Raw genomic sequence first — 27,879 nt, 5'->3', positions numbered from 1 at the left:
GGTTAGGAAACTGTAGGAAAGCTAATCTGTGAACTATGGAGTTCAGTTGTAATTTCAGGGCTCTCCAGGTCCCTCCTGGAGGTTGGCAACTGTAATTATAATTCAAACAAACTTAGATTGCATTCATTGGGCTCCACTTTGTCCCATGGGGAGCGGATTGGATGAAGTTGCAATCCTGATGCGCTTTTCCCGGGGGATAAACCCTGCTAACCATAATTAGATTTATAACTAGATAGTAGGAGAGAGTGGCTTCCCAGTTGATCTGCAGGGATAAGTGGGGGAAGGGGGATCCAACGAAACAAGACAAGCACCATATAGACTTGGGTGGGTGCGTGGGTGGAAATAGAAGTTTGCATTGTTGGTTCTACCCCACACATGGCGTCCATCCTTCTCCCCCCCCCCACCCCCGAGAAGCCGGAAGCGTGGGGTGTGCAATGAGTGGTCTTTTTCTTTCTCTACGATGGGGAAGTTGCAAAGTGGGAGTGCATGGCTGGGGTGGGAGTAGTGGAATATAGTTTGCGTCGCCCGATTGATCCATGTTTACACAGAAGTAATCCCCACTGAGTACTTTCTCTCAGGTGTGCAACCCCTAAGGAGAAAAACAATGTAATAAAATATTATAAAAATAAAACAATAATAATCCTGAAGCTTGCACTCAGATTTATATTTTGCATTGCCGCTCAAGCTTTTTTAGATTTTAAAAAATCTGATCTTGTATAGACACAGAAGTAATCTCATTCGGCTAAAAGTATCGACTACAAGGTATCCACAAATAAGTGTACATTGCTGTGATCAGATTCTCCAGGATTCCACCCCACCCCCACAATATAACGCCTTAAACTGTAGAATTCCTTTTTCGTTAATTCTCTTTTTTTCCCCCTTCCATAAAACCACACCATTCCCTTTTCCCTCCTTAGGCCAGAAAGCCAACACAACCAGCGGCGCAAATGCATTTTATTTTCGCAATTCCCTGGGTCCCACTTTTTGGTCCTCCAATAGTTAAGACTACAAACGAGTCGTGTTTTCCTAGAGAGGCAAGAAATTTTGGACTGGGGGGAATCAATCGTGAACGTACCTTCCTGTCCCGCTCCTCTAGGGCAAAGAGGGAAGTTGCATTGCCTCGGGAGGCTCAACCGCAGGCTGGTGCGTGGAGGGAGAAGCCCACGGAAAGAGTACAAGGTGAGCAGTTTTGGCGGGGGGGAGGAAGGGTGAAATTCCGGGGGGGGGGGCGGATCTGGTGATTTGTCATCCTGATTAAGGCCCTGAGCTGAGAGCGAGGAAGGGCATGAGACGTGACTGTGCAGCTGCAGGGGCGGTTGCCAGCTTTCCAAACCGCCTTTGCTCCTGTGCACTATGACCAAGTGGTGACCTTTTTTCTCTCCCTGCCCCAGGGAAAAGCTTTCCCCACCCCTATTGATTGGTGCGACCTGACCTAAATAGCCCAGGCTATCGGACGCTAAGCAAGATCGGCAGGATTAGTAATTGGATGAGAGACCTCCATAGAAGACCAGGGTTGCAGAGCCAGGCAATGGCAAACTACCTCAGTTAGTCCTTTGCCTTGAAAATCCCACCACAGGTTGCTGTAAGTCGGCTATAATTTGACAGCACTCTCCACCACCACTGATTTCTGCAGACCGGATCTCCATAAAAAGCCCGAGCAGCAGACCAAGCAGCCTTAATGGTCCTAATCAGTTGGCAACCCTGGTCTCCAGGATGGGAAATACTTGTTTTTGATTGAGTTGTTTTTAATATGGATTGTTCTATGTTGCATGCATATTGTGTGTATGAGATTAATTTGTGGTAGCATATAAATCCTCTTAAACGGGTCATTTTGTAGAAAAAGAGCTGGACGAACTTATTAGCATAACACATTAGCACAACTCATTAGCATATGCCACGCCCCTTGACATCACTGGAAAAGTGTTATTGGCATAACTGATTTGCATATGCCGCACCCCCTGACATCATCTTTCCTGGCTGCTTTGGACCCAATCCTGACCATTCAGGGCCAAAATTGGGCCCAAAATGGCAAAAAGGGGCCCAAAATGGTCAGGATTGGGCCGCTGCTGAACAGGAGCGTGATCCACCACCCATCAGAGGCCCGATCCGGGCCATTTCAGCCCCAATCCAGGACAAAACAAGCCCAAAATGGCCGAGTCAGGTGGGCGGAGCCACCTGACATGTGACCTCTTTGGGGAACTGCCAGAACTGCATTCCTGCGCATTCCCCCTCGAAATGAGCCCTGCTGTTAAATAAATCAAGGGTCTTCCTTTTTCGAATTTGTGCTTCCTGTGCAGCTGTTACTATCCTTGGACCTGCCCCTCCCTCAAAACAGGTTTGCTGTTGTCATCATACTAATATTTTTGCATTTATAAAGCTGTAGCATAGTGGTTAAGTGGTTGGGCTGCGAATTAATATTGCTGGCTTGAATCCCGCTACTGCCTTGGGAAAGCCACTCCTGTCAGCCCCAGTTGTATTGTGGGGATAATGATGACACCTACTTTGTTCACCACTCTGTGCGGGCACTAATCTGTCTAGAAGAGTGATATATAAGCATGGTTTAAAAATATATATATATTATTATATACAGAAGGGCTCAAAACTTGTACAATGCAAGAGCCAGTTTGATATGGTGATTAAGTGTTGAGTCTTGCTTCCCTCAGCTATGGAAACTTGCTGGGTGCTGCTGGGCCAGTCACGCAACCTAACCTGCCTCGCAGGGTTGTTGTTGGGAGAAGAAAATGGGAGGGGGGAAACAAGACGACAGAAGTTGTCCTGAGTTTCTTGAAGGATGGGATTGGGGTGAGAAAAAAAAAATTAAAGTTACAGCAGGCTTATGTTATTACCACATCTTGTAAACTGGGGAGGAGGAAGTGCATTATGCTCATCACATTAATTGTTTATTTCTATGGCAAGAAAAGGTTTACTTGGTAGATTTCTGAGTATTAAAGACTGTGGGTTCAAGAGACATAAGCAGACCTAGTAAACACGTTCGGTAGTTCTCTGTACCGACTGAGCAAATTATTATAATTCAAGAGACATAAGCAGGTCCAGTTAACACATTTGGTAGCTCTTGGTACTGACTAAGCTAATTATTATTATTAACTGAGATTCAAGGCAAATCACACAGTGTAAGTCAGCACAGTCGACAGCTTGGACATTCAATAAACAATACAATAGGCTAAGGACTGCAGAAATTTGAAAACAAGAAGAAATGTTATACAGAGCTGAAACAAAAGATATTTGACATAACATATAAAATGACATGGCAACTACTCAATGGAAATATACTTCGGATTTTTCCCCTCTCATGAACATGCTGAGTGCTTCTCAGGCTTAGGCTAGTAACTTTTCCCCAGTTGGAGATTGCTTCCCCGCCCTCCAGGGATGTTGTGACAGTTGTTGATTGTAATGTACATGAAAGCACTTGAGCACTCGGCTTTAAATGCATTATTATTAATACTTCTTGTAAAAAAAAATCCCAGCCTTCCTGCAGAGTGCTTAGTGGTGGTGACGTAACATAGCCTGTCCACCCATTTCCACAAGAACCCTGCAAACAGAGCAAAGATAGGCTGTGTCATTGCTAATTGTGAGTCTTGTAGATGCTCGGTGTGCTAATCTCATATTAGTTTGAGCGGTTAGAGTGTTCGAATCCTCACCCTGCACAGAAGTTTGTTGAGTGACCTTTGGCCAATCACACTCTTGGCCTACCTCACAGGGATGTTGTGAGGATAAAATGGAAGAAGGGAAAATGATGTTAATTTGCTTTGAGTTTCCATTTGGGAGGGAAAGGGATATTTAAATCTAAACATAATTTTTTGTTGTTTTTTGAGTTGTTAGCCCTTGCGTTTGGGGGTCTCCTGGCTTTCTGCAAACTATGCAAAACCAAATCATTCAGGTAATAGGGCTATGCTGTAAGGAAATGTTTCAAAGAGATGCTTCGATAAAGGGATAGGGGCTGTTCTACTACTGTGCACTGTCTGTTACTGTCATTAATTATAGCAGGATTTGAGCCCAGTGGCATCTTAGAGGGCAACAAGATGTTCAGGTTAGAGTTCCCTTCTTTCAGTATCTGTTTGTTTATTGTCTGTTTGGTACACTGTATATTATTTATTTGGTACATTTTATCCCGTCCTTCCTCCAACATGATTCTCCCTTTCTCCACTTTACCCTCGCAACAACCCTGTGAGATAGGTTAGGCTGAGGATATGTGACTGGCCTAAGGTCACCTGGCAAGTTTCCATGGTAGATTGGGGCTTCGTACTTGGGTTTCCCTGATCTCAGTCGGATGGTCTAACCACTACACCACCATTGCTCTGTGAATCCATCCCGCGATTGTCCGCATGAAGTAGTTAAGCCAAGTTTGCCATCTCTAGTGATAACTAGCCCATTTCTCCTTAGGTGTAACTTTGACCCCCTTCATAACTATGTGAAAGGCATTCCCTCCTATGTGTGAGAGAAGCCAGAATGCCGCTTCTAGGATTTTGTCTCCAGCCTCTATAACTACTTTTATTAGCTGTGTTTTTAAAGAATTGTACCAACTGTTGTAGTTGATAGCAATTCAATGCTTCTTTTTACTACTGTGTTTGGGCACCTGAAATTTCTGCTCCCATCCTCTCTGAAACTTCATTCAGACTAACTGAAACCTGTCCCTCGTCAAGTCCAAAGGACCTCCCTGCCTTCCTAACTGATAACCTTTATCCTTGATATTTTTTTCCTGTGTAAAGCAAATGACCCAAGCTGTATGTATTCTGCGCTTTTAACACAATGTTTATTAAAATAAGGGGGTCCAGATCTTCTCAGTAAAATAAGTTACGTCTGGACTAAAGAGGAACAAAGGGTGAGATGGGACGGTGTACACAGAGTGGGTTCATAATTCTGGCCTGCCTTCTAGGGATGTTGTAAGGACTCAAGAAGAACGTGCCGTTGAGTTGCAACCACCATATGGCAACCCCAACCATGGAGCATTCCAGACAAGAGACGAAGGGGGGTGGTTGCCATTGCCTGCCTCTGTGTAGCAACCCTAGCTTTCCTTGGTGGTGGTCTCCCATCCAAGTACTGACCAGCGCTGCTTAGCTCCCGAGCACTGATAGACCCAGATTATGAAGGGCTATTTCGGCTGCTGTTGTAAGGATTGAGATGCATGCTAAACACATAAAAAGTAGTATATTAATCACTTGACCTAACCTACATTGCAGGGTTGGTTCTGAAGATGAAATGAAGGTGGCGAAAACTATGTACACCCAAACCCCTGAGCTCCTTAGAGAAGGGGCTGGATAAAAATGTACTAAATAAAACAGTATAGCCAATGCTATACTTTTGATAACGGCTCTCTACAAATGGCTCTTTACCTGTCTCCTTTTCAGTTCTCAGGTGGGATCTGTGCGTTTGTCATCATGGTGAAGTCTTGCTGTGCCATCAACTGCAACAACAAATTTTCACTCGGCAATAACATCTCGTTCCATAGGTAAGTTTTTAAATTCCATCCATGGCTGTCTTGTGTAAGGGCCCGAGGTCTTTATGAAGTCCTTTGACTCAAATGAAATAGATAATAATGAAAAAAACAATCCCCTTCACATGGAAAGCTAGCCAATGAGGGAGAAAGGTTCTCTGGCTAGTGTTCTTGCTTGCATGTTTACACCCTTCCGTTCTCTGAGGACTCACAGTAGCTTACTCTAATCCTTTTAGAACAGCGTAATATCCTACAATTGTTTTCCATTGTGACCCCCTCAAAAGATGATCCGACTTTAAAGAAACAACAACAGTTTATTCTTGCTGACCATCCCAATGCAGTGCTCCTGCCATTGAAAATGACTTTACCAGACTTGATGCCAAGCAAGCCAGGTTTTTTGTGGAGGTGAGGGGTTGGGGAGGGGATACCACAAAGAGAAGGCTGATTGAAGAACGTAACTGAGGCATGGGACTATATCAGGAGACATGGGCTGATTCCAGACGGCCCTCTGCAATCCGAAACGTTGCGCGTCGTCGTGCGGAAAACGTGAAATATCGCGTTTTCTCGCGCAAGTTTTGCGCGACCTTGTGCAAAACTCGCGCGAGAAAATGCGATATTTCGCGTTTTCCGCACGACGACGCGTGACAATGCGCGACGTTTCGGATTGCAGAGGGCCGTCTGGAATCGGCCATGGTCCATTGGGTGTAAGGAATGCGAGCTGTGAAAGGTACTGAAGATAATATCCAGTACTTTGAGTTAGGCGCAGACACAAATGGCTAACCAGTGCACATGCCCAAACCAGTTAACTCCGCCCCCCAACAAAATCCTTGCTGCCATGTTTTGTACTCATTGAAGCTTCTAGGTAGACTTCAAGGGCAGCCCCATGCGGAGGTTTCAGTCTAAGGCTTCAACCACAGTCTAATGCTTCTAGCTGGTGCTCCCTTCCTCTGCTGTCCACTTTTTATTTTTAATATGTGAGCTCGTTCACTCATATGAGCCTTTAACTATATGTGGTAGAGGCCAGACCAAGGGTGCATTCTTTGTCTGCTGTTTGTGAGAACTAGGCCTTAAGAACTGTGTGGCGAAGTACGTTGTTAGACACCTCTGCTGCCAGAGTCTCTCCGCTCTCAAAAGCTAATGGGGTTTGGGAAAGGGACTTTCAAATCCTACCTATCCAGGAAGCTTGCTCAGTGACTGTGGGGGGCCTGTCATTCTCCCTTAGCCTATCCTACTCTGTGAAGTTGTTGTGAGAATAAAATGGGGGAGGGGGAACCATGTGTGCCACTCTGAGAGAAAAGGAGGGATAAAAACAGACACCAAGCCATTTATGTCCAGTGCCCTCCCTGCTTTTGTACAACTGGAAAGTGACTCCCCTCTGTTGTCGTTATTGAATGGTTGCAGGTTTCCTCTCGGGAGAAAAGATCTGTTAAAGAAGTGGGTCTGGAACATTCGGCGGAAGAACTTCTGTCCCACGCGCCACCACGTCATCTGCTCGGAGCACTTCCAGGAGGCAGACTATCTCGAGAACGTGGCTTCCGGGCGGCGGTACCTAAAGCCAGATGCTGTTCCCACCGTTTTCAACATACCTGAACGGCTGAAGAGGGTAAATCTTCCCGTTAGTCACTTCTTAGTGCCATACAACTAGAGACATTGAGATTCTGTGTGATTTCACCTCAGCTGTTGGGAGAAGGGGTCAACTGTGGCTCATGGTGATGGTTCTAAGGAGCAGGGGTCCTTTAATTCCCTCTCTGGTGACTTTTAATCCTCATGGGGGGAGAAGGCAGGTGCAGTGGGGTTAAAACATGCATTCCCCCCCCCCATAAGTATTATACGAAGGGGGGCGGGATTGGTCGCTGTTAGCCACGATAGTTTAATGGAACCTCCCTGCCCAAGAGGCAGAATACTTTTTTGTGATCCGCTTGTCCAAATGAGCTTTGCCATCTGATCCCAGAGTTGGACCATGGATGGATGTCATTCTTGGAAGAGGTCGAATTTTAAATGTACTTGTTTGTTTAGTTTATTTTTTTATTCCTCCCTTTCGCTAAAAATGCTAATTCACTGTACTTTTATCCTTGGCCACCCAAAGGGAGAATTTTAAAAATGTAGAAAACCACTTCAGTTTATGAGCTGTGATATGGAGATCACTGGTTCAGATCTCATCTTAGCCACAAACTTGCTTGATGGCCTATATTTCTCTCAGCCTCACATGAACATAGTGCTGTTGCTTTATCGTTTATTAGACCCTTGGTCTATCGCAGGGATTTCCAATATGATGCCCACCGATACATTTCCTGACACCCACCAAATGTTTTTAGAAAATGAACAGGCCAGATAGGGCTTTTGCCCAGCAAGGCTTCTGATTGACCATTGAAGATTTGATTGGATGTTCAGATTTTTAAAAACATTGCTTTGGCAGCAACTGCCCCCACCACTCAAGGATCTTCATTGTGTGATTGATAGTAAACTGCAGCAGCCATTTTGTGGCAGCCATTTTGTGGCTGCGCCTACTACACTGGGTCAGAATTTCAAAGGTGCCCACAGGCTCAGGAAGATTAGGGACTATTGAGATTAGCCTTGTCTAGTCTCCCTGCCTATTTTATTTTGATGGATTTATATCCTGCCCTCCTTGCAAGCGGGCTAGCATCTATCAAAATTTCCCAGGAACATTAGTATAGGATAGAAGTAGATTACTTTTTGATCACAGAATAGAAAAGTAAACGCTTCCATGAAGCTTCGCTATGCCGAGTTAGACCAGCTCCTCTGACGGGCCGTGCTGTCCAAGCCCTTGGACGAAGAGATTTCGCATGACCTCCTATTTGATCTTTTTAACGGGGGAACCTGGGACCTTCTCCATGCAAAGCAGGAGCTCTGTCACTGAGCCTCAGTTCCCCATCTGTAATATGGGGGTATAATAATACTGGGCTGCCTCCAGGACTGTTGGGATCCCTGTGAGAATAAACATGAAATGCTTTCTACACTGGAAGCAGGTATACAGATGCTAGGTATTGGTGTTACTAGTATTGTTGAGTTGGCACGTGGGTATCTAAATGTCTTGCGAGATGTTAGCGCTTCATTCCACACCTGGTTAACGATGGGTTTGGTTCCTCAGTAATGCAAAAAAAAAATTGGTCTGTTTTAACAGATTAGGACGTGAAATCAGGGTTTGGTTTGCCCTGAGGAATGCTTTCATCGCCTTTTCTCTTTCTTCTGCCACCCCCATGGGGACCCAGCTGTTATCTCAGCATGTATTGCAGTAAAGATTACACTAGGGAAGAAGCCGGGTTAAGTCTGCATTTGTACGCCACAGGAAACCAAAGTTAACTTTAGTTAATAATTTTATTTATTTATTTAATTAATTTATACCCTGCCTTTCTCTCCAGTGGGAATCCAAAGTGGCTTACATCGTTCCCTTTTCCTTCATTTTATCCTCACAACAAGCCTGTGAGGTAGGTTAGGCCAAGTGTGTGACCCAGCAAGCTTCTGTGGCAGAGATTCGAACCTAGGTCTCCTAGATCCTAGTCTGACCCTTGAACCAAACCAACTTCGAACCATGATTTCAGACTCTCATTTGACATACCATAACTAACCATAGTTAGTGAAGCAGCTTGCATCCAGACAAGCCTCCTAACCGCAGTGAGTTTGATTAATGCACAGCTCCGGATCATGGCTGACCTAAAGTCTGTAAAAAAAAGGCATTTGCTCCACAGGGTGCTAAAAAGAGAAGACCTCTTCTCCGACGAAAACCCCCTGATCCTGAACCGTCGAAGGCCAAGACCACCAATATAGAAGCACCGTCTCTCGGGAATGATGTTGTGGGTCTGGAGCACTCCTATTCCCTCCCAGCAAGTCCAGGTAAATGAACATGTCGAAGTCGAAGTTTAAGCTGAAGTCTGCAAAGATAACAGCCCTCGCTCCTTGGAAGAACATATTTGATGTGTGAAATGAGGTCCCCCACAGAGAAGGACAGAGTTTATCTTTCTTTTGTGGACTCCCCAGAAAACAGTTTGTAAATCGAAAAGACACAGCAGCGTCTCCCGATGTACTAATTTGCAAGGGTCCATAACTCAAAGTCTCTCCACAAGTAAAGCATAACCAATCTGTGTGAAGCAGAGATACTTGAGCTCTTCCTCCACGCCAAGCCCACCTCAGACTTTAGTTTGAGGCGACTTTTTAATTTATTTTTATTTTATTTAAAACAGAGTAGGAAATACTTCAGAGAAGTCCACATGGTGTCACCTTTAATAGAAATGTAATGGGATATTATTAACCTCCGTACCATGCAGAGGTTTGACTGTTCACTTTATTTATTGACTTAAAACATTTTATGCCGCCTTTCCACCCACTTCAGAGTCCCCCAGGGAGCGAACAGAAAAAGCATTAAAACAAATTGTAAAATGTGTGTGTACATGATTGACAAATGAACCTCTCCGGGAAGGGAATTCCATAATGATGGTGTCACCACTAAGGATAAATAGACACCAAACTTGTTTTATTAAAGCTGAAATCTGAGCCCTGGAGCATGCTTAGAATGCCCTGGCATGTCATGTTATCAGGGGTGCTATGGGATTCTAGAAGTTTCCCTGAATCCTTCCTTTTTTCTTTCACTTCACCTTACTTCGATTTTTATGTGCCTCCTGGAGCAGTAGCAGTGAGTCCAGGCAGCTTAGTCGGGATAGAATTCTGATGACGTCCCCCTTTTTTGTTTCTTCTTTTCTGTTCCTCCCATCGCCTTTTGGGATTTGTAATACCCACAGCCCCAAATTACCACCTTATTTCTCCCCATTGACAGGGCAGATAAACTGGAGGGGGAGAGGCCTAAGCTCAAATAGACAATCCAAACCAGGCCACTTTAGAGGCTGGCCTCACTTCATAGCCAAGCTTTCCGAGCTGCTTCATCCACTCCTTCGATGTGATCTTGAGTTGGCAGCTCTTGCTCAAGAACGGAAGGAGTGCCATGCAAGATGCTTATTTGAAACATTTTTATGCCACCTTTCTTCTCAAATAGGTTCTCCAAGGCAGCAGACGAAAAATATTAGAACATTTGAACATTAAAACAGCATTTGAAAAAAATATGTACAACAGTTCAATAAAAACATGTAAGCACACAACACCAAAACCAGGGAGGAGGGCCAATAACAGTTATTGGGGTACGCCAAACAAAACAGAAAAGTCTTCACCGACTGGCGGAAGACCACAGTAGAAGGAGACAGGTGAACCTCCCTGGGTTCAGAGAAAGGGCCCTTTCCTGGGTTGCCTCAGACGGAGGGGGCACCTGAAACAAGGGCTCTGGAGATGACCAGATGGATGGGAAGTTTTATATGGGGGAAGGCAGTTTTTGAGGTGTTTTTAAAAGTCAATACCAGCAACTTGAACTGAGCCCAAAAGCAAATTGGGAGCCATTGTAGGTGGAACAGGACTGGCATGATATGGTCCCTGTGATCCACCTTTACACCCACCTTTCCATTAGGCTCAGGTTTGAAATCCTTCCTCCAACCTAAGAAGTTTTCCTCCAAATTCCTCCATTGGAGGAAGAGCCAGCTGTAGGAAGGCTTCTTGGAGGATGGTTGAATCCACGCCTCTGATTGTAAGAGGAGTAGCAGTCTGGCCATGGGAGGCTGCTGGGCAGTGTCTGTGTGCATCTTTCCTGATTAGGGGAACCTCCCCAGAACATTGACTCATGCAGAGAGGCAGCAGCTAGACTGAAGAAGCAGTGAGGTAGCTAAGTGGGGCTGCAGTGGCAGAGCTGGGAATGAGGGTCCAGCAGCCTTGAATTTCTCTCAAGCATAGGCCACTCTTGCTCCAAATCAGAGAAACCTCTGTCCACACCGCACCCCAAAGTTTCTGGGTTTCCCTGACTCTTGGCATCTGTCTCTCTGTCCCTTTGAATCCTTCAGCCCTGGATCTTCTCCTGGCATCTGTATGGGAGCAAGGCCCAGCAGACCCCGAAGCAGGCAAGAGCCCCCGTCTCCTCCAGGCAAGGCCTAAGAGGGAATGCAGGGAAAGAGCGAGGCCGAGCTTCCCAGATGGGGCCACGACCAGCTCCAATGGAGAGCGCCGGTCTTTCCGGGAGCTCCGCTACCAGGAGGCTGATGGGCCCGTGGAGCTCTGCAGCTGGCTCTGGGATCTTTGCCACCAGTGGCTGAAGCCAGAGAAGCACACCAAGCTGCAGATGTTGGACCTGGTGATCCTGGAACAGTTCCTGACCATCTTGCCCCAGGAGATGCGGAGCTACATCCAGGAAGAAGATCCTGCAAACTGTGACCAGGCAGTGGCCCTTGCGGAGGATTTCCTGCAGAAACAGCGAGAGGGAGAGGTGAGAACCCTTTCATCCTGTCGTTCCCTCCTTTGTGCCCAATGTTTTAATTGTTTTACATGTTCACAGTGTTGTTTTTATGTCTTGTTTAGTTCTGGTTTTGTTTTAATGGTGTGTTATTGTTTTGGATGCTTTTAATCGTTTTAAAATGTGATTGTATTATGTATGTTTTTAATAGCTGCCTTGGTGGCCTTTATCAGGACAGAAAAGCAGTAAATAGCAGTAAAATCAAGTCCTTTCCCAATAATAAGAATGGAGAGGAAACTGACTTCTAGCTCTCCTTCCCCGACGACTGTAGCTGGCCTGCCGGCAGAGTCACACATTAAGGAAGTGCAGCCTGCCCCCTTATTTGCACTGCTGTTGTCCTGTTTCCTTCACCCTCTCTGCTGTTTCAGGTACAGAGGCCACCGACAGAGATGTCAGCCACGACAGAAAAGTCTCCATCTGCCCGGCCTAAGCTTCAGTCCAAGGGTACTGCAAAGGAGGAGTCTGGAAACACCACCTTGCTGGGTAAGAATCCTTCATACTTCTGTATAGTTCCTACGCCATGATTCTTCAGCCTCCCTCTGTTTCCCCCCCGACAACTTTTCCCTTTAGCCTGCTTTCAGCCCCAGTCACCATTCCGTGCCTTCTGGAGCATGCTTAGGCCACTGGGAGACTCCACTGGGAGTCTTTTTGTTGTTATTCACAAAGATGTGTTTTTCTACTTGCCTGTTACGGGAGGAAGTGAGCATGGAGACACTTTACTATTTGACAGTGTAAATAAATTACTTCTGGATGAACTTGGATTCAAAACGCCCTCACGACCTTATTTCTCCACCACACATGGAGGAATAGTCCTGTCACGTTACAGCAGAGCAGTGACGTTTGTCTTCCAGAAAAATGGGGATCTCAGCAGAGAGAGGTGATACCTGTGAAGCAGTTTCATGGTAGAGTTTATTCAGAGAGGTTGTGTGGACCAAACTTTGATCAGGATTGTACCACAAGTACTTTTCTCCTGTCCACTCTCTGATCTTCTCATGAGCTTCTGGTCTAGAGGGTGTGGTTGAGAGGGGAACACCCCCCCCCCCAAGCTGGTTAGAACCCCTGAGAACTTTTGAAATAAGGGTCAGAAATTCTTGATCCAGCTTGGATCTTCTCGTTTTCCACTTGCAGAAATTACTTTTGCCATAGGGGAAGTGGGGGGCGGCCACTTTTTTCAGTGATTACCCTCCCAACTGCAGATCCCTCCCCCACCCCAAGTTGTTCCTAGGGGAATCCATGATTTTAAGAAACAAAGCAGGCTGCAGCTGAAAAATGGGAGGCCAAAAAGTTCTCTTTTGTTTAAATGCAGTTCTGCTCTTAAGATTTCCCCCCACTCTGTTTCCTATGAAGAAGTCCCGCCCCCCCACTGCCCCATCCCCCAATAGTCCTAGTCCTCATAGAGGAGGCAAAGAGTTTTTGGTCAGGAAAGCTGAATCAAAGGGGAGAGCAGAAAGTTGGCAGGGCATGTGTCTGACGGGGAGCCCTTGTTTGCCCGGCCTGGCTGATGGACTTGCCAGGTTCCGTTCTGTCCTCAAAACCCAAAACACCCTTTATTAGGACCAACCCAATTACACATGACAGTGTCTGAGCTTTTGAGTTTCTCCACAGAGGTCTTCATTAGTCCACAAAAATAAAAAAGAGAAAATGTATTCTTCAGGGCATGGTGATCATTTCTGCCCGGAAAGACTTCACAGATGGCTTTCCTCAGCTTTCTTTTCTTCGCAAGAGTTCAGAGGCCAAAATGGCCCCCTTCTCACTGAACTGGTGGGGATTGTGTGTCTTTCAATCTAGTCTCAGCAGGCCCAGGAAGGTTCCTCTTTCCTCGGTAGCCACTTCGTTGTTTTCTTTCTTTCTTTCTGGGAGAGGGACTGAACCTCTTCTCAGCCATCTTGTCTTTTTCCCTGACCTCCAGGTGACAGGAGTGCGAGAGCGTCCAGGGTGAAGGACGCTCAACAGGAAGGCCCCGCATCTGAAGAAGAACTGACCCAGGAGATAGCTTCCTCTGTGATTATTGAGAGTACGTACCTTTTATGGATGTGCTTGGAAGAAGGAAGATGAGTTTGCGTAGCATCAAGGCTGGGATATGAAGAAGAAAGCCCGCAGTTTGAATGTTCAACCATAAATTCATCAGAGCAGTTGTTTCTCATGCTCTTCTCTTCTGCAAAACAGAGGAAAGACGCCAAGAAGGATTCTTTTTTATTCTATTTGTTAAAATCCCATTGGCATGGGGGGAGGGTGGGGTTGCCAGGTCCTTCTAGCCTCCCGCTGGGAGGTTTGGGACCTGGCACTTACCTTTCCCAGCACCTGTTTAAATCTGCACACGCTCCGGCAGCAGCGTGATGTTATCACTTCCGGAAGTGATGTCATCATGCTGTGCGCACAGCTGTGTCACTTCTGGAAGTGGCATCGTCACACCGGCTGCGGGAGCACTCCCATGCTCCACACAGCTCCGATTCAGCCAGTTTGGGGCCCAAATCAGCCTCAGATGGAGCGCAGGGACACTCCTGCAGCTGGTGTGATGACATCACTTATGGAAGTGATGTCGCCACACCGTGAGGTGCCTCCTGAGGTGCTCGGTGATCAGCGGATGAGCGGGCAAATCCCCAGGAGTTTGCCTGCCACCGGTAGGTACCTGGGAACCCTAGGGGAGGGGCTTACAGATCCATGAAGTGGCTTATGGACTTAAAATCAATAGAACGTGCTGACAGATCATAAACAAACATAACTGTGCCCCCCCTCCCACACACACACACTCCCAAGAGGGGAGGGTACAGAGACCCAATGTGGTGCAGCAGTTAATGTGTTGGACTAGGAAAGGAAAGAGATTGGGTTCTTATCCCCACTCCACCATGAATCTCACTTGGCAATTTCAAGCCAGCCTTTTGCTCCCTGGCCGCCAGTCCTTCCTCACAGAATGGCTGTAAAGATGAACTGAAAGAATCATGTAAGCTGCCCTGAGCTTATTAGACGAAGCGCAGGATATAAAAACCAGCAGTGGGGAGTTAGCAGCAGAATTACGGAGGCTACGTCAGGTTCAAACACTGCTAGTTGCGAGGGTATTGTCTGAGCTTGGGGACACAGATTGGGAGGGGCACCAACACAGTAGCCTTCTGGCTTTCTTAGATGGGCATAACCGGGCGGGGGGGGGGGGATAAAGCTTTTAGCTGATTGGTGGTTCTGAGAACAAAGCATGAGGATATGGGAACGCAGGCCGAGCTACCCCTTCATGCTGAGACAGCATTCAACTTGGGGGGCCTGTAGCTTCTAGTTCTCAACTGGGCTGCAGGCTGGGTCTGTGTTTTGAGGCAACTGTGTTTTGAGGCAGCTTTCCCAACTTTGGGCAAGGGCTGCTTTCTTACAACTGTCCAGCTAGCACCTTTTTGTGCCCAGTGCACACAATGTGACACTGTGCGGGGAAGAAGACCAGGACTAAGCACGGGAACATCACTGATCATAGCGGGGGAGAGTCCTCTGGCCAATTCTGTGCAGTCGTTCCTGCAGGTGACTAGAAGATTGCACTAAGGGAGGGGGCAGGGCCAGCATGTTTACTCTCGCTCTCCCCCTCCACATGTTCAGAGAACATCTGGGGCTGTCGTATGTGCCATGTACTGTGGTGGCAAATTTGTGCCTGTGCTGTACCACTTGGTATTGCAAAGAGCGACTCACTTGATAGTGCTCCGCCTTCCAGTTTTTAAAGTTCTTCTATGCCTTGTGAGGCATAGAAGAACAAAATGTGCCCCAGCCACAGAGGAGCCAATGAGAGCAGCACCCTGAATCAGCCAATAGAAGCTGAGACGTGAGCAGCAGTTAAGAGCTGACAGAGGCAAGTTTAGTCAGTTGGATTTTGGAGGTTGAGAATTACAGGGTGGAAGTTGTGAGGGAGGGAGAAGGGTTGGCTTAACAGGCGTGTGAATTTGACATAGGGTTGCCAACAAAAGCATGGTATCATTTCAGGGAAAACCCAGAAGTGACAGCATGCTGCTCTAAGGATTGCCAGAAAATATGGTAAAGGCATAGAGTTTCCAGTGATTTCTAGAGCAGACTGACATCACTTACAGGTTTTCCCTGGAAGTGATGTCACACCATCAACTTGACAGCAGTTTTTTTTCATCATTTTTTTCTGTCTGCTGCAGGAGTGGTGGCAGGAAATGGGAGCCTCATTAGTCAACTGTGAAGATCTCAGCTCTGTGCTTAAATTTCCTTGCCTGTAAAAAGACACTACAATATTCCATTGGTGTCTATCCCCTGCGTCACCTGTCCCATCCCTGCCATATGTGCTCAAAAACTCCTGTGGGAGACTGCCATCTATCACACCTGCACATCCAGATTATCTCCAGTGGTGCCCTTTTGTGTTCTCCCACCATCAGATGGGCACAAGCAATTTTGGTGACTGTGCCAGGATTATGGAACTCCCTACCAAGGGAGTTCTGCCTTTCCCCTCTGCTGCAGGCTGGCTGAGGTTTTTCCAGAGGGCTTTTTTTTTAATGAAATACCACTGGTGTCTGGTTTTGTATATTTTGCCAGAAGCTTATTTCCCTTTGTCCAGTGTTGTCCTTATTTTTTATCATTTCTGTCAGATCCATGTCGTATTTTTTTCTATGTGATTTTTGCATGTTGACATCAGTTGCCTCAGGGATCTATTTGGGATGGAAGGCTGGATAGAAATGCTTTTAATAATAAGTCAAAAAGAAGTCCGTGTCTACAGGGTGCAAAGTGCACATGAAGACTGTGTGCCAGAGAGATTCTTCCCTTCTCAACAGAGTGTCCAGGAGAACAGCAGGCAGTTAACATACTGAGAATTTTAGAAAAACAAACAAACCTGCCTTTCATTCCAAGAGCTATATACATTGCCTTCCATTTTATCCCCACAACAACCCTGTGAGGTAAGTTGGGTAGACTGAAAGAGAACAGGGTCACCTTACAACTGAGTGGAGATTCAGACTTGAGTCCAGCACTAATCGTTGCACCACACATTCTGAATTATTCATGCAGGTAAAACCATTGTCCTCTTCCTCCAGTCCACACAGTAGTGTGTTTAGTTTAAGGCTCTGTTTTCTCTTGTATTCTCATTGGGCATTGTTGGGGGGGCGTTTCTTCTTACAGCAGGTGATGTGTGGGAGAGCGACAACGAAGGGGAGCTGTGCAGGACGTCAGTAGGAAACAAAGTTGTCGAGGTGGAAGGGAATTCTGGAAACCAAGACGGAACAAAGAACCAGGAGGAAAACGAACCAGCTGAGAAGTGCGATGGGAAACTTGCAGGTTTGCCACCAGTTCAGGATACCAGTCTACTCTTGCAGCAGAATGAAGTGGAGAGAGTCCTTAGGAAATCAGATGGTCTTCTGGTTGGAAGATGGGGCCTGTCAGTTTTGGAATGCTCCCTTATGTTAAGAGTTCCCTATAAATAGGAAGCCAGGACAGCAGTCAAAAAGCTGGGCTAGATTCTTTCTCCCTGGTGCCCTAGTTTTCTACTTGCAGGGAGTATTTTTCCCTTCCTTCCTTAAAAAAAATAGCAGATCATTCAGAAACAGTATTCTCTACCTGTAGCTTTGTGAAAGTCCAGTTTTCTACCTGATTCCCACCTTGGGTGTTTAAGGTTAGATCCCCCCCCCAATGAACCATGTAGCCTTAGAAAGTGTTCCTTGTGGGGTGAGGGCATGATATGGATTCAGGGTTGTGGCCCTGGGGAAACTTTAACTCTCCCCCCTTCCTCCCCAGGCTTCTACAGTGAGGCCGTCCAAGACCGTTTCTGCAGGTGACAGATTTGACATGGTGGCCTGCTGCCAGTTTGCCTTCCGTTGTATGGGAACCACAGGAGATAACTCACCCTACCTCCTCCAGACCTCTTTAAAATTGGGCAGCAAGCCACACAGGCCAGTTTCTAAACTTTCATGAGATTCCTCCGCTTTGCAAATATTAGGCTGTCAGGGCAGCCAGAACAGTAATCGAATACTCTCAAGAGTCAGGGAATGCGGTGCCAGCAGTACAGAGGGCTTGGGGAAGCCAGAGATGGAAGGACAATATTTCCTCTGACTCCCAGGCAGGGACAAGGCAGCACGTGTTGGGGAGGGTTGTGCTGCCGCTCCCTCAGAAAGCAACATATTTTGAGCCTCCGCTGCTCCACCCCTTGCATACCATTTCCCTGAGAGAAAATGATCTCCCTTCCCTGAGCTGTATTGAGCCTGTCTCTGCATCCCAGCTGGGGCTAAAATCAGCCCCACTAGGCCATTTCCAAACAAGGAAATGAAGCTCACTTTCCCAACACTGTTATTTAGGGAGGGGCCATGACTCAGTGGTAGATGGAGCATTTGCTTGTCATACAAAAGGTCCTGGATTCAATCTCCAGTTAAGGAGCAGGTTGTAGGAGATATGAAAGACCTCCACCTGAGACCGTGGTGAGCCACTACCAGTCTGACAATATTGACTTTAATGGACCGATGGTGTGCAGCTTCATGTGCTCGTGTGTGTCCATGTATCCAGTCGATACCATGTTCCTCCTCCCACGGCTGCTCTAAATTACTCACTGGGGTTCTGATTACAGATCCCCTTGTCCCATGCAGTTTGTCCTTTGTTTTTCTTCAGTGGCAGATATCCCCTGACTTAAATCCTTACTCTGTTTCTTCTGACAGGACATGGCCAAGTGCAGGTGAATGAACATGAGAGTTTTCCACTGGAAAAAACTCCACAAGACGGTGGAACCTCATTGGAAAAAGCCAAAGGGGAACTCTTTCAGGGTCCTAATGAAGAAGCGACATCTGGAAACTTGGAGGGAATGGAAGGCTCCCAGCAAGCCTCTCAAGGGAAAATGCCAAAAGAAAACCCGTATAAATGTGCCCACTGTGAAGAGAGTTTCCATAAAAGATCGCAGTTGGTTATACATGAGAGGAGTCATGCTGAGGAGAAGCATATTTGCTCGCAGTGTGGCAAGTTTTTTTCTTACCAGTCTGATCTTGTAAGCCATGAGAGAAGCCACAGTGGAGAAAAACCATACCAGTGCCTGGACTGTGGAAAAAGCTTTCGTGAGAAAGCGTACGTCACTCAGCACAAGAGAATCCACACAGGAGAGAGGCCATATGCCTGCTCTGAGTGTGGTAAAAGCTTCTTCCGCAGAGGATCCCTTATTCTGCATGAGAGAATCCACACAGGAGAGAAGCTGTACGAGTGCTCAGACTGTGGGAAAAGCTTCAATCGGAAGCCTCATCTTACTGTCCACAAGCGAATTCACACAGGAGAGAAGCCATATGAGTGCTCGGACTGTGGGAAGAATTTCACCGTGAAATCTGCTCTTAATGTACACATGCGGACCCATTCAGAAGAAAAGCCCTACATGTGTTCTATTTGCGGGAAAAACTTCCGTGAGAAAGGAACCCTTAATATACACAAACAGAGCCATACAACTGAAAAACCATACCAATGCTCTGAGTGTGGGAAATGCTTCAGTTACACAGCATCGTTTAGGAGACACAAAAAGACTCATGCCGGAGGTGCTGCCGTGAAATCGTACGAATGTCCCGAGTGTGGAAAAGGCTTTGGCCGCAAAGACTACCTTATCACACACCGGAGGATCCATACAGGAGAGAAGCCTTACGTCTGCCCCGTGTGTGGGAAAGGCTTCAATCATGGCGCAACTCTCGTTACGCATAAAAGGACCCATACAGGAGAGAAGCCTTATGAGTGCTCTGAGTGTGATAAGAGCTTTAAACAGATTTCAGGCCTTATCACGCACCGGAGAACTCATACCGGAGAGAAACCGTATGAATGTTCAGAGTGTGGCAAACGCTTTATCCTGAAATCATACCTTGATGTACACAAGAGAATCCATACTGGAGAGAGGCCATTTCAGTGTGCTCAGTGTGGGAAAGGCTTCTCTTGCTCCTCTTACCTTTTGAGACATGAGAAAACCCACACGGGGGAAAGACCACATACGTGCTCGGAATGCGGTCAAAGCTTTCACTGGAAACGTTCCCTAATTATGCACAAACGAAAGCACACGGGAGACCAGACTCTGCATGAATGTGTGATCTGTGGCAAAACTTTCAGCTGGACATCTGCTCTTGCTGTGCACATGAGAACCCACACAGGCGAAAAACCGTATGAATGTTCTGAGTGTGGGAAGCAATTCAGTGGCAAGTGGATCCTTCTCCAACACAAGAGAATTCATACCGGAGAGAAACCATACGAATGCCCTGAGTGCAGGAAAAGCTTCCATGCGAAATCGTCCCTCCTTGCACACCAAAGAACCCACACTGGAGAGAAACCCTATGAATGCTCTGAGTGTGGGAAAAGCTACAGTGTGAAAGCAAACTTCGTTGCACACATGAGGACACACACTGGAGAGAAACCTTATGAGTGTTCCGATTGTGGGAAAAGCTTCTATAAAAAAGATCGCCTGATGACGCACAAGAGGACCCACACAGGAGAGAAGCCGTACCAATGCTCTGTGTGTGGGAAAGGGTTCAACTGGAAAGTTGGTCTGATTAATCACATGCGAATCCACACGGGAGAGAAACCATATGCATGCTCGAAGTGTGGGAAATGCTTCCATAAGAAAGATCACCTTGCTAGACACGAGCTCATTCATACAGGCGAGAAACCCTATGAGTGCTTTGAGTGTGGGAAAAGCTTTAATCAAAAAGTAGCCCTTATTGTGCACAAGAGGACTCACACAGGAGAGAAACCATATAATTGCTCTGAGTGCGGGAAAAGTTTCAGCTGGAAAAAATCCCTTATTACACACAAGGCTGCCCATACAGGAAAGAAACCCTACGAATGCTCCAGTTGTTCAGAAAGTTTCAGCAGACGTTCCCACCTTGCAGAACATGAAAGAACACACACAGGTAAGAAGCTGGGCACCATTGTGATTAAAAGCACACAAAGAGATTCCATGCCCCTGCGCTGGTCTTCATAAATACTAAGAAATCTGCTTGGGGATGAACTGGTAAGTAGGAATGGATGCTTATTCACTTGTGGTCATAATGAGTCCCAAAGGAGTACAAAACACACGTATTCTACAATTAATGGGTCAATTGTTTTGTTATTTTCCCATACTACTAACCCTCCCTATGTGTGATTGGGATGATATGTGTGTGGGGCTTGTTTATTTCCTTTCTCATTTGAAAGCTCAATCTAAAGACCATCAAGTTCAATTAGACTCCAGTGTTGTGTAGCGGTTAGTGTCAGACGAGGATCTGGAGGGATCCAGGTTTGAATTCCCGCTGTACCATGGAAGCTAGTTGGGGACCTTGGGCCAGTCACACATTCTCAGTGTAACCTACCTCACAGGGGTGTTATGAGGGTAAAATTCTCATTACAACCTCACAGGGTTGTTGTGAGGAGAATGACGCAGTACAACATAAGATGACCTTTTATTAACTAATACTAGTTTGGTGTAGTGGTTAAGAGCCGCAGGACTCTTATCTGGAGGACTGGGTTTGATTCCCCACTCCTCCACTTGAAGCCATCTGGGAGACCTTGGCTCAGTCACAGCTCTCTCAGAGCTCTCTTAGTCCCACCCACCTCACAGGATGATTGTTGAGAGGATAATAATAACACACTTTGTAAACCACTCTGAGTGGCATTAAGTTGTTGTGAATGGTGGTATATAAATTGAATGTTATTATGTTATTAACTATTTACATAACTTTAAAAGCAGTATTATAGAGAGAACAACTTGCTAGCCTAGCCATTTCTCTCAGCTCCTTGCAAAGCCCTCTGAGATGTGCAGAATCTGTTAAGCACCACCCACTTAAAGTCATTGTGTTTTCACATCTTTCCCTTCCACAAAAGAAAATAATATATCACTCAACAATTCTATAGTCTCTGGGTTGGCATCCTCAGCCTTGTAGATCTACGAGGCATTGCCAGCATTTCAGCCTCTGCTTTCTTTTGGTCTTTTCTGTCCATGTCTGTTGTCTGATACACTTGATCATTGCCAAGCTTTCCTGAGACAGATCTTGCAGTATCTGTAGCCAACACTTTCCCCTCCTCCTCTTTAGAAATCAGTTGTAGATCTCCCCTGTTTCTCCTATAGATTTGTCCACCATCAGTTCACCTCATAGGATCAAGGAACTATGTAAGGTCCATGTAATCAATATGTACTGAATAATGTTGTAATAATTATAACAAATGGAACCAGAGACTCCATAATTGTATTACTTGTGTACAATACCCTGCAACGAAACAGGCAAGCCTTTAAAGAGTATCTAATCAAAGAGCATTTCACATACATCGCCGTCTTAGTCTGTAGTAGTTGAACGAAATTTGAGTCCAGTAGCACCTGAAAGGTATCAGCTTTCGAGAGTCAAAGCTGTACCTGATAAAGTGAGCTCTGACTCATGGAAGTTTATATCCTGGACAATTTTGGAGCTACTGTACTAATCCAAAAAAACCCTACAGAACCAGATGAAATTTCTGAGTATGCTTAAACTTTCTGTTTTCCTCTCTCTGGTCTTCTGCCCCCCGCCCCCCAAAAGCATCCCATAAAACCACAAGAAATCTGTGGACCACCTTTCAAGAACTGCCAATCGGATGGTGGCATTATATTTTTGTGCACAGCTTCTTTCTTTTGAGATCACCTGTCTTGTTTTGTCAGTTTCAGCTTTTGTCGCTGCGCCTGCGGAACTCTCCGTTGAAGAAATAAACACTGCCGTGGTAAGGAAGAAGCAAAAGTTTCGCTTTAGCTCAGGGGAACAATAATGTGGTTTGTGAACTTCCCTCTCTTATGTGAGGGCTTGGTTGCAACACGGAAGGCCTTGTCAGCCAGATCCATGGTTGGCCACTTCGACTTGGCTGCTAATAATGCTTAATGGTAGCAAGGTATTTTCAGGCTGCAGTCTTGCATACCCTTACTACGGCGTATGTTCTGTTGAAATCATTGGGACTTGGGCCTGAGTAGATATAAAGTGGATCGGGCTGTGCAGCACTTATGGATACTTGTGCCTAATATGTACCCTTTTGAGCAGTATATGTGATTTCAGAAATCTTGTGCTTTCTTGACACTCCCACAACATGTGCAGGCCACTCTTGCAGATTCAGTGTGCAAGATACAAAATGTCTTAACACGCTACATGATCCGTCCATGCAACCTCTCTATTGACCAGTATGTACGAGATCTGTAACCTGATACATATTTTGCTAGTATCAAATACTGTGGAACCATTCTGTGATGCTTGTTGTAGTTGTTATTTGTAGCCCCCCTTTCTCACTGAGACCCAAGGTGGATTACGCAGTGCAAGTCAGTGTGATCAGTGGCTGGGACAATCAATCAACAAATACAATAAGATGTGGGTTGCAGAAATTTGAAAACATAAATTTGAGATGAAAACAGAGATGAAAACATCACTGAAACAAAGCATAAATAATTAAACACGACATCTTTAACAACATGGAAACTACCCAGTAGGAACATATCTACATCAACAGACAGTACCCAGTAGAACAGTCTACAGTCTGTATCCCTCTATCAAGACATCTCTCGGCCCTAATACCTGAGTGAAAAAGCCCTCCTGAATAAATCAGTTTTGCATAGTTTGCGGAAAGCCAGGAGAGTGGGGACTTTCCTGACCTCCTCAGGCAAGCAGAGAAACATGTTTGGAAGTAGCAGGAGAGCCTTCATTCTCCTGTTCAATATTTAGTTCTCTTCTTGTGGAACCCAAACATAGTTCCTCTTTGTATTGTGTGCAGTAGATGTGAATCTGCCTTACACCGAGTAGGGCTCGTTAATCCATCCTCCTCCATTATCTGTCATGGTTGAAAGCAGCTCTCTGAGATCTCAGGCATAGGTCACTCCCAACCCCTGCTACATGATGATGTTTTAAAATGGACATACTGGAGTCTTCTTGCCAAGTATGAGCTCTGCCCCTTAATCTCGGCCCCCCCTCCCTGACAACCTGTTCTAAACCAAATGGAACACTGCCTGGCAAGCCGTTTTTGACCTGCTCGGTCTAAAGTTTTGAGTCTGGCCTGAGGTAAGCTGCCCTTGTTTGCCAGCCAGCCTGTGGCAAAGTCTTCCTTAATCTACCTATTTTCTTGTTTCAGATGAATTTGGATTGCAATACATTTATTTTGACCACAGTTGTGTGAATTGGGATCGTCAGAAGGTGAGTAAGATGAATTCTGACAAGAGTAGTGGTTTGAGTAACAGACTTAGGGCTAAACTAAACATGATGATGTAATCGTGACTGCCAGGGACTCACCATCACCATTTTAAAGTGATTTTAAAATACCACGATGGCCCAATCCAGATCAGGACCATAGCACTCTTGTCCCCCCTCCCCCCCAGCACCTTTTCAAGTGCCGAAATAGCTTCAGGGGTGAGGTTCAGCCATTTTAGCACTAGATAAGGTGTGGGGGTGCTCAAGAGCCTCTCAGCCCACCATGCTCCCTTACAACATTTTAAAATCACTTTAAAATGGCAAGTTTTCTCGTGGCAGCTACAAGGATGCCATCGTATCTAGTGTGGCCCTTAGGAACCTAGGAGCACTGAGTTCAAATCCCCATTTGGCTGCAGTGCTCACCATGTGACCTTCAGCCAGTCACTCTTAGCCTAGCTTACCTCACAGGGTTATTGGGAAGGCAAAACAGGAAAGGGGACTATATATGCCTCACTAAGTTATAAGGAAAAAAAAGGGAAGAGAGTCCCCCCATCCCAACGTACATCACGGCCTTTTCTCCATTTGGTATCCATGAAGCTTTGCAGGCATATGTTAAAACAGCACCCAGATAAAATGCAATTTTATCCCAGCTCTCCTTTTTGATACAGCTGTCCAAGGTGGCTGCTACTCCTTAGGTTATTGTGGCTCATCCTCTCCACCTTGGTCTCACTTTCGTGACTCCTGCACACCCCTCATTTCCCTTCCCCAGAATAACAAATGCGAGCCACTAAAATCAAGATCTGGCGGTCTAAAAATCACCAAACTAGCCCCCCATGGTGTTCTGTGAGAAAGTGTGGAAAAGCCTCAGTGAAGGAAAGCTAGCTAGGAATTGGCGTAAAGTCCATGGTTGGCAGTCTGCTGGAAAACTAGAACTGGGAAACCACAATTTGTATTTGATTTGCCAGTCGTGGTTTGTGCCAACGAGAGATATTTTTGAAACTAACGTTCCTGGGGCTCGGAATACAAACTTCAGACGCTCTTTCAAATATGATGGCCAAATCGCACCCCTCCCCCATCTCCCTCAGCCAGCAAAGAGCAGGTTGGGTAGTTGCAGCCATTTTGAGCTACCATGTTCCCAGCCAGCAATAAACTTAACTCTAATTTTTGTGTTCTCAAAACCTTATTGTAAATGATAAATATAATAACAATGCTTGTAAACATATAAACGTTCTCGAGAAAAAAGGGGGCTTCGTGTTTCTATAATGGTGGGACTCCAGTTGTTTGATCAAATGATTAGTAGCACATAAGAGCCAGAGTGGTGCAGTGGTTAAAGTGTTGGACTGGGGTCTGAGAGACCCAGGTTTGGCTCCCCACTCCGCCATGGAAACTCATTGGGTGACCATGAGCCAGTTGTGTGCACTCAGCCTAAGCTGTACCTCACATGGTTGTTGTGGGGATCAAATGGAAGAGAGGAGAATGTAAGGAGCTTTGGGTTCCAATTATGGAGAAAGGCAGCGTATCAGTAAAGAAAGTAAAATAAATAAGACACAAAAGACTTGAGAACCACTGGTTTAGTGCACAGATGATAGCAAGCAGCTGTCATGGTGCCAACTGGCAAAGGAAGGGGAATCTGCCTAACCATTCTGAGGAGGCCTGGCACCTATCCAGGTTGCCCACCTGCGCAGGCAGAAGCAGCTGCATCCAGAAACAGCCACCGTTCATTCATCTTCCCCCAACAGCGATGGCTGCTTCTGGCTGCCATCCCTGTTGACACACGGATGTGAGTGGCTGTGGCTGCTAGCTCCTCCTCTGCCTGCCAATGGAGAGCGGGCACAGTGGTTGTTGGTAGTCACTATTCACATGCTTGCTCACTTGGCCTGCCTCTGGTGGGAAGAGGAGGAGCCTGGGGAGAGCAGAGCACCTGTCTCAGGAGGTGGGGCCAGAGGCTGTCAGCTGGAGACAGAGAACAGATGATAACGTTCCTGCAGTATAGTCTTGGGTTGGGAGGGAGGGGGGGTCAGCCCTCCTAGGTCAACCAGTTCAAGAACTACGTCAGTGAATCAATTAACTCTGCATTTGACTGGAAGTAACTCTGAAGGAAAGACAGCCCCTCATTTCCCTTCTTTGTACATGCCACAGAGGTTGCCATGGTCAAGGAGGTATTTCCTCTGTGAAAGGGGAATTCCTCTTCTAAGATGCCATTTATTCATTCTACCATCCATCATTTTTATACATGTGTATATTTAAAGGGGGCACCTAGGGGGTCAAATTGAGCACAAGAAGTGGGGAGAAGAAAAAAACTGGCAGAACTTTGGTTTCAATCTTCTTCACCTCCACCCTATGCATATTCTTCAACCTTAATTAGGTCAGTTGCTCTGTTGTGTTTCAAGCCCTACCCCTGTAATTTTGTTATAAATTGCAGTGTGTTGACAGTCATTCTTTCCCCCCACTTGTATTGAATGTGACATGAGTAGAGAAAGTGGAACTGACAAAAGTTGGATTAGAGGTCCCCAACACTTCTGAGCCTGTGGCCACTTTTGAAATTCTGTCACAGGGTGGTTGTACAACCACAAAATGGTTGCCGCAGGAAGTGGAGCTGTGCACACCCAGAGGAGGTCTGAGTGGAGCAAAGGGGTACTTTAAAAATACAGTGGGGAAAAAGGAATGAGAGAGAAAACCAAAGCAACATTATTTTAATCTGTGCAGTTTATCAGATCTCCAGTGGCTAGAGTTGCCAACCTCCAGGTGGTGTCTGGAGATCTCCCAGAGTGACAACTGATTTCCAGGCTGGAGAAAAGAGCTTTGTTAGAGGGTGGACTCTGGCATTATCCCCTGCCAAGGGGATAATGCCCCCTCTGTAAACCCCCCCTTCTCCAAGCTTCACCCCGCAAATCTCCAGGAATTTCCCATCCTGGAGCTGGCAATGCTACCAATGACCAATTAGAAGCTATGCTAGCCGAGAGCCCTCCATGGCTCCTCCCATTTTCTGAAAACACTTGGCAGGCACCAGGAAAGGCATTGGAAGGCACCATATTAGGGAACCATTAATTAGATGGACTTGTATTTTCTCCCTGTTGCCTTTGTTTGCTGTTCTCTTCCTTTACTGCCAAAAGGAAATACATTTACTCCAGCTATCATGCTCAGCAAAACTCCCCCAAGTTGTTTCTTGTTTTAATATCTCTGACTGACTTTGGGATCTGATTTACCTACTAAATGTTCTACCTTAACATTCCTTTTTCTTCCTTGCAGGGTTCTGGAATCTGCCCTTTCTTTCATATGCAACAAGAGCATCTTTAAATATAGTCAAGGATTCTGTGGAAAATGCATCCCTTTCCAGTGTCTTGCAACCTTCCAGCTGCTTCAAGAAGACTGCAGTTTCTTCCAAGAAACACACACACACTCTCAACCCCCCCCCCTCATGAAATGCTCATTCTTTTTAAGCCCCCACTGATGTGAGATATGTTAACATTCTAAGATTTAATATTATTGCTTGGATTTTCTGAAGAATCCAAATAAAATGCATTTTCTAATCTGAACATGCAAATCCAGGCTTTCTTAGTGGAGTATCAGGTTGCGTGGAGTGTACATAGGTGTGAATGTTAATGTATATGATATTTTGGGAATAAGCCTAGGAATGATACATATGATGTATATTATACACATGGGCTATGATTGTGATCAGTCCTTGGAAAGGATTCTTACTATTTTCATGTCCTGGTCTGATCCTTAAATAGGTTTGTGATACCATCTTTTCATTCCCTGCTGTAAACTTCCCTCATTAACTTCTGTTACCAGTCTGTGTTTGCCAATATTATACAGACACCACTGTTATCCATTTAATAAATCAGATTACCCCTCGGGCTCACCAAGGCATATGGATTTCTGTAAAACCAGAATCTGGCTTGTTCTTCTAGGTTTGGGACAGAATTCTTCCATAGCATATGAGATGCCTTCAGTTCAAACCCTGGACCTGTCAAATTGTTTAAAACTTCTTAGGAAAA

At 45.9% G+C, this 27,879-nt stretch overlaps 1 protein-coding gene across 1 annotated transcript; it reads left to right on the top strand.

Annotated features, from left to right (window-relative positions):
* The first annotated feature begins 1,096 nt into the window (after positions 1-1,096).
* LOC129327123 (zinc finger protein 585A-like) lies at positions 1,097-27,879 on the top strand. The gene is made up of 12 exons (XM_054975573.1): positions 1,097-1,179; positions 5,367-5,467; positions 6,854-7,055; positions 9,160-9,304; positions 11,347-11,765; positions 12,161-12,275; positions 13,702-13,806; positions 16,893-17,048; positions 18,416-20,623; positions 22,378-22,436; positions 23,823-23,884; positions 27,128-27,879. Exons 2-11 carry the CDS (start codon positions 5,397-5,399, stop codon positions 23,865-23,867), a joined length of 3,525 nt encoding a protein of 1,174 aa, XP_054831548.1. The 5' UTR covers positions 1,097-1,179; positions 5,367-5,396; the 3' UTR covers positions 23,868-23,884; positions 27,128-27,879.

Source organism: Eublepharis macularius, chromosome 4 (genome assembly GCF_028583425.1).
Source record: "Eublepharis macularius isolate TG4126 chromosome 4, MPM_Emac_v1.0, whole genome shotgun sequence".
Lineage (NCBI taxonomy): Eukaryota > Metazoa > Chordata > Lepidosauria > Squamata > Eublepharidae > Eublepharis > Eublepharis macularius.
Note: the sequence above shows the minus strand (reverse complement) of the source record. Positions and strands in the feature narration are given on the sequence as shown.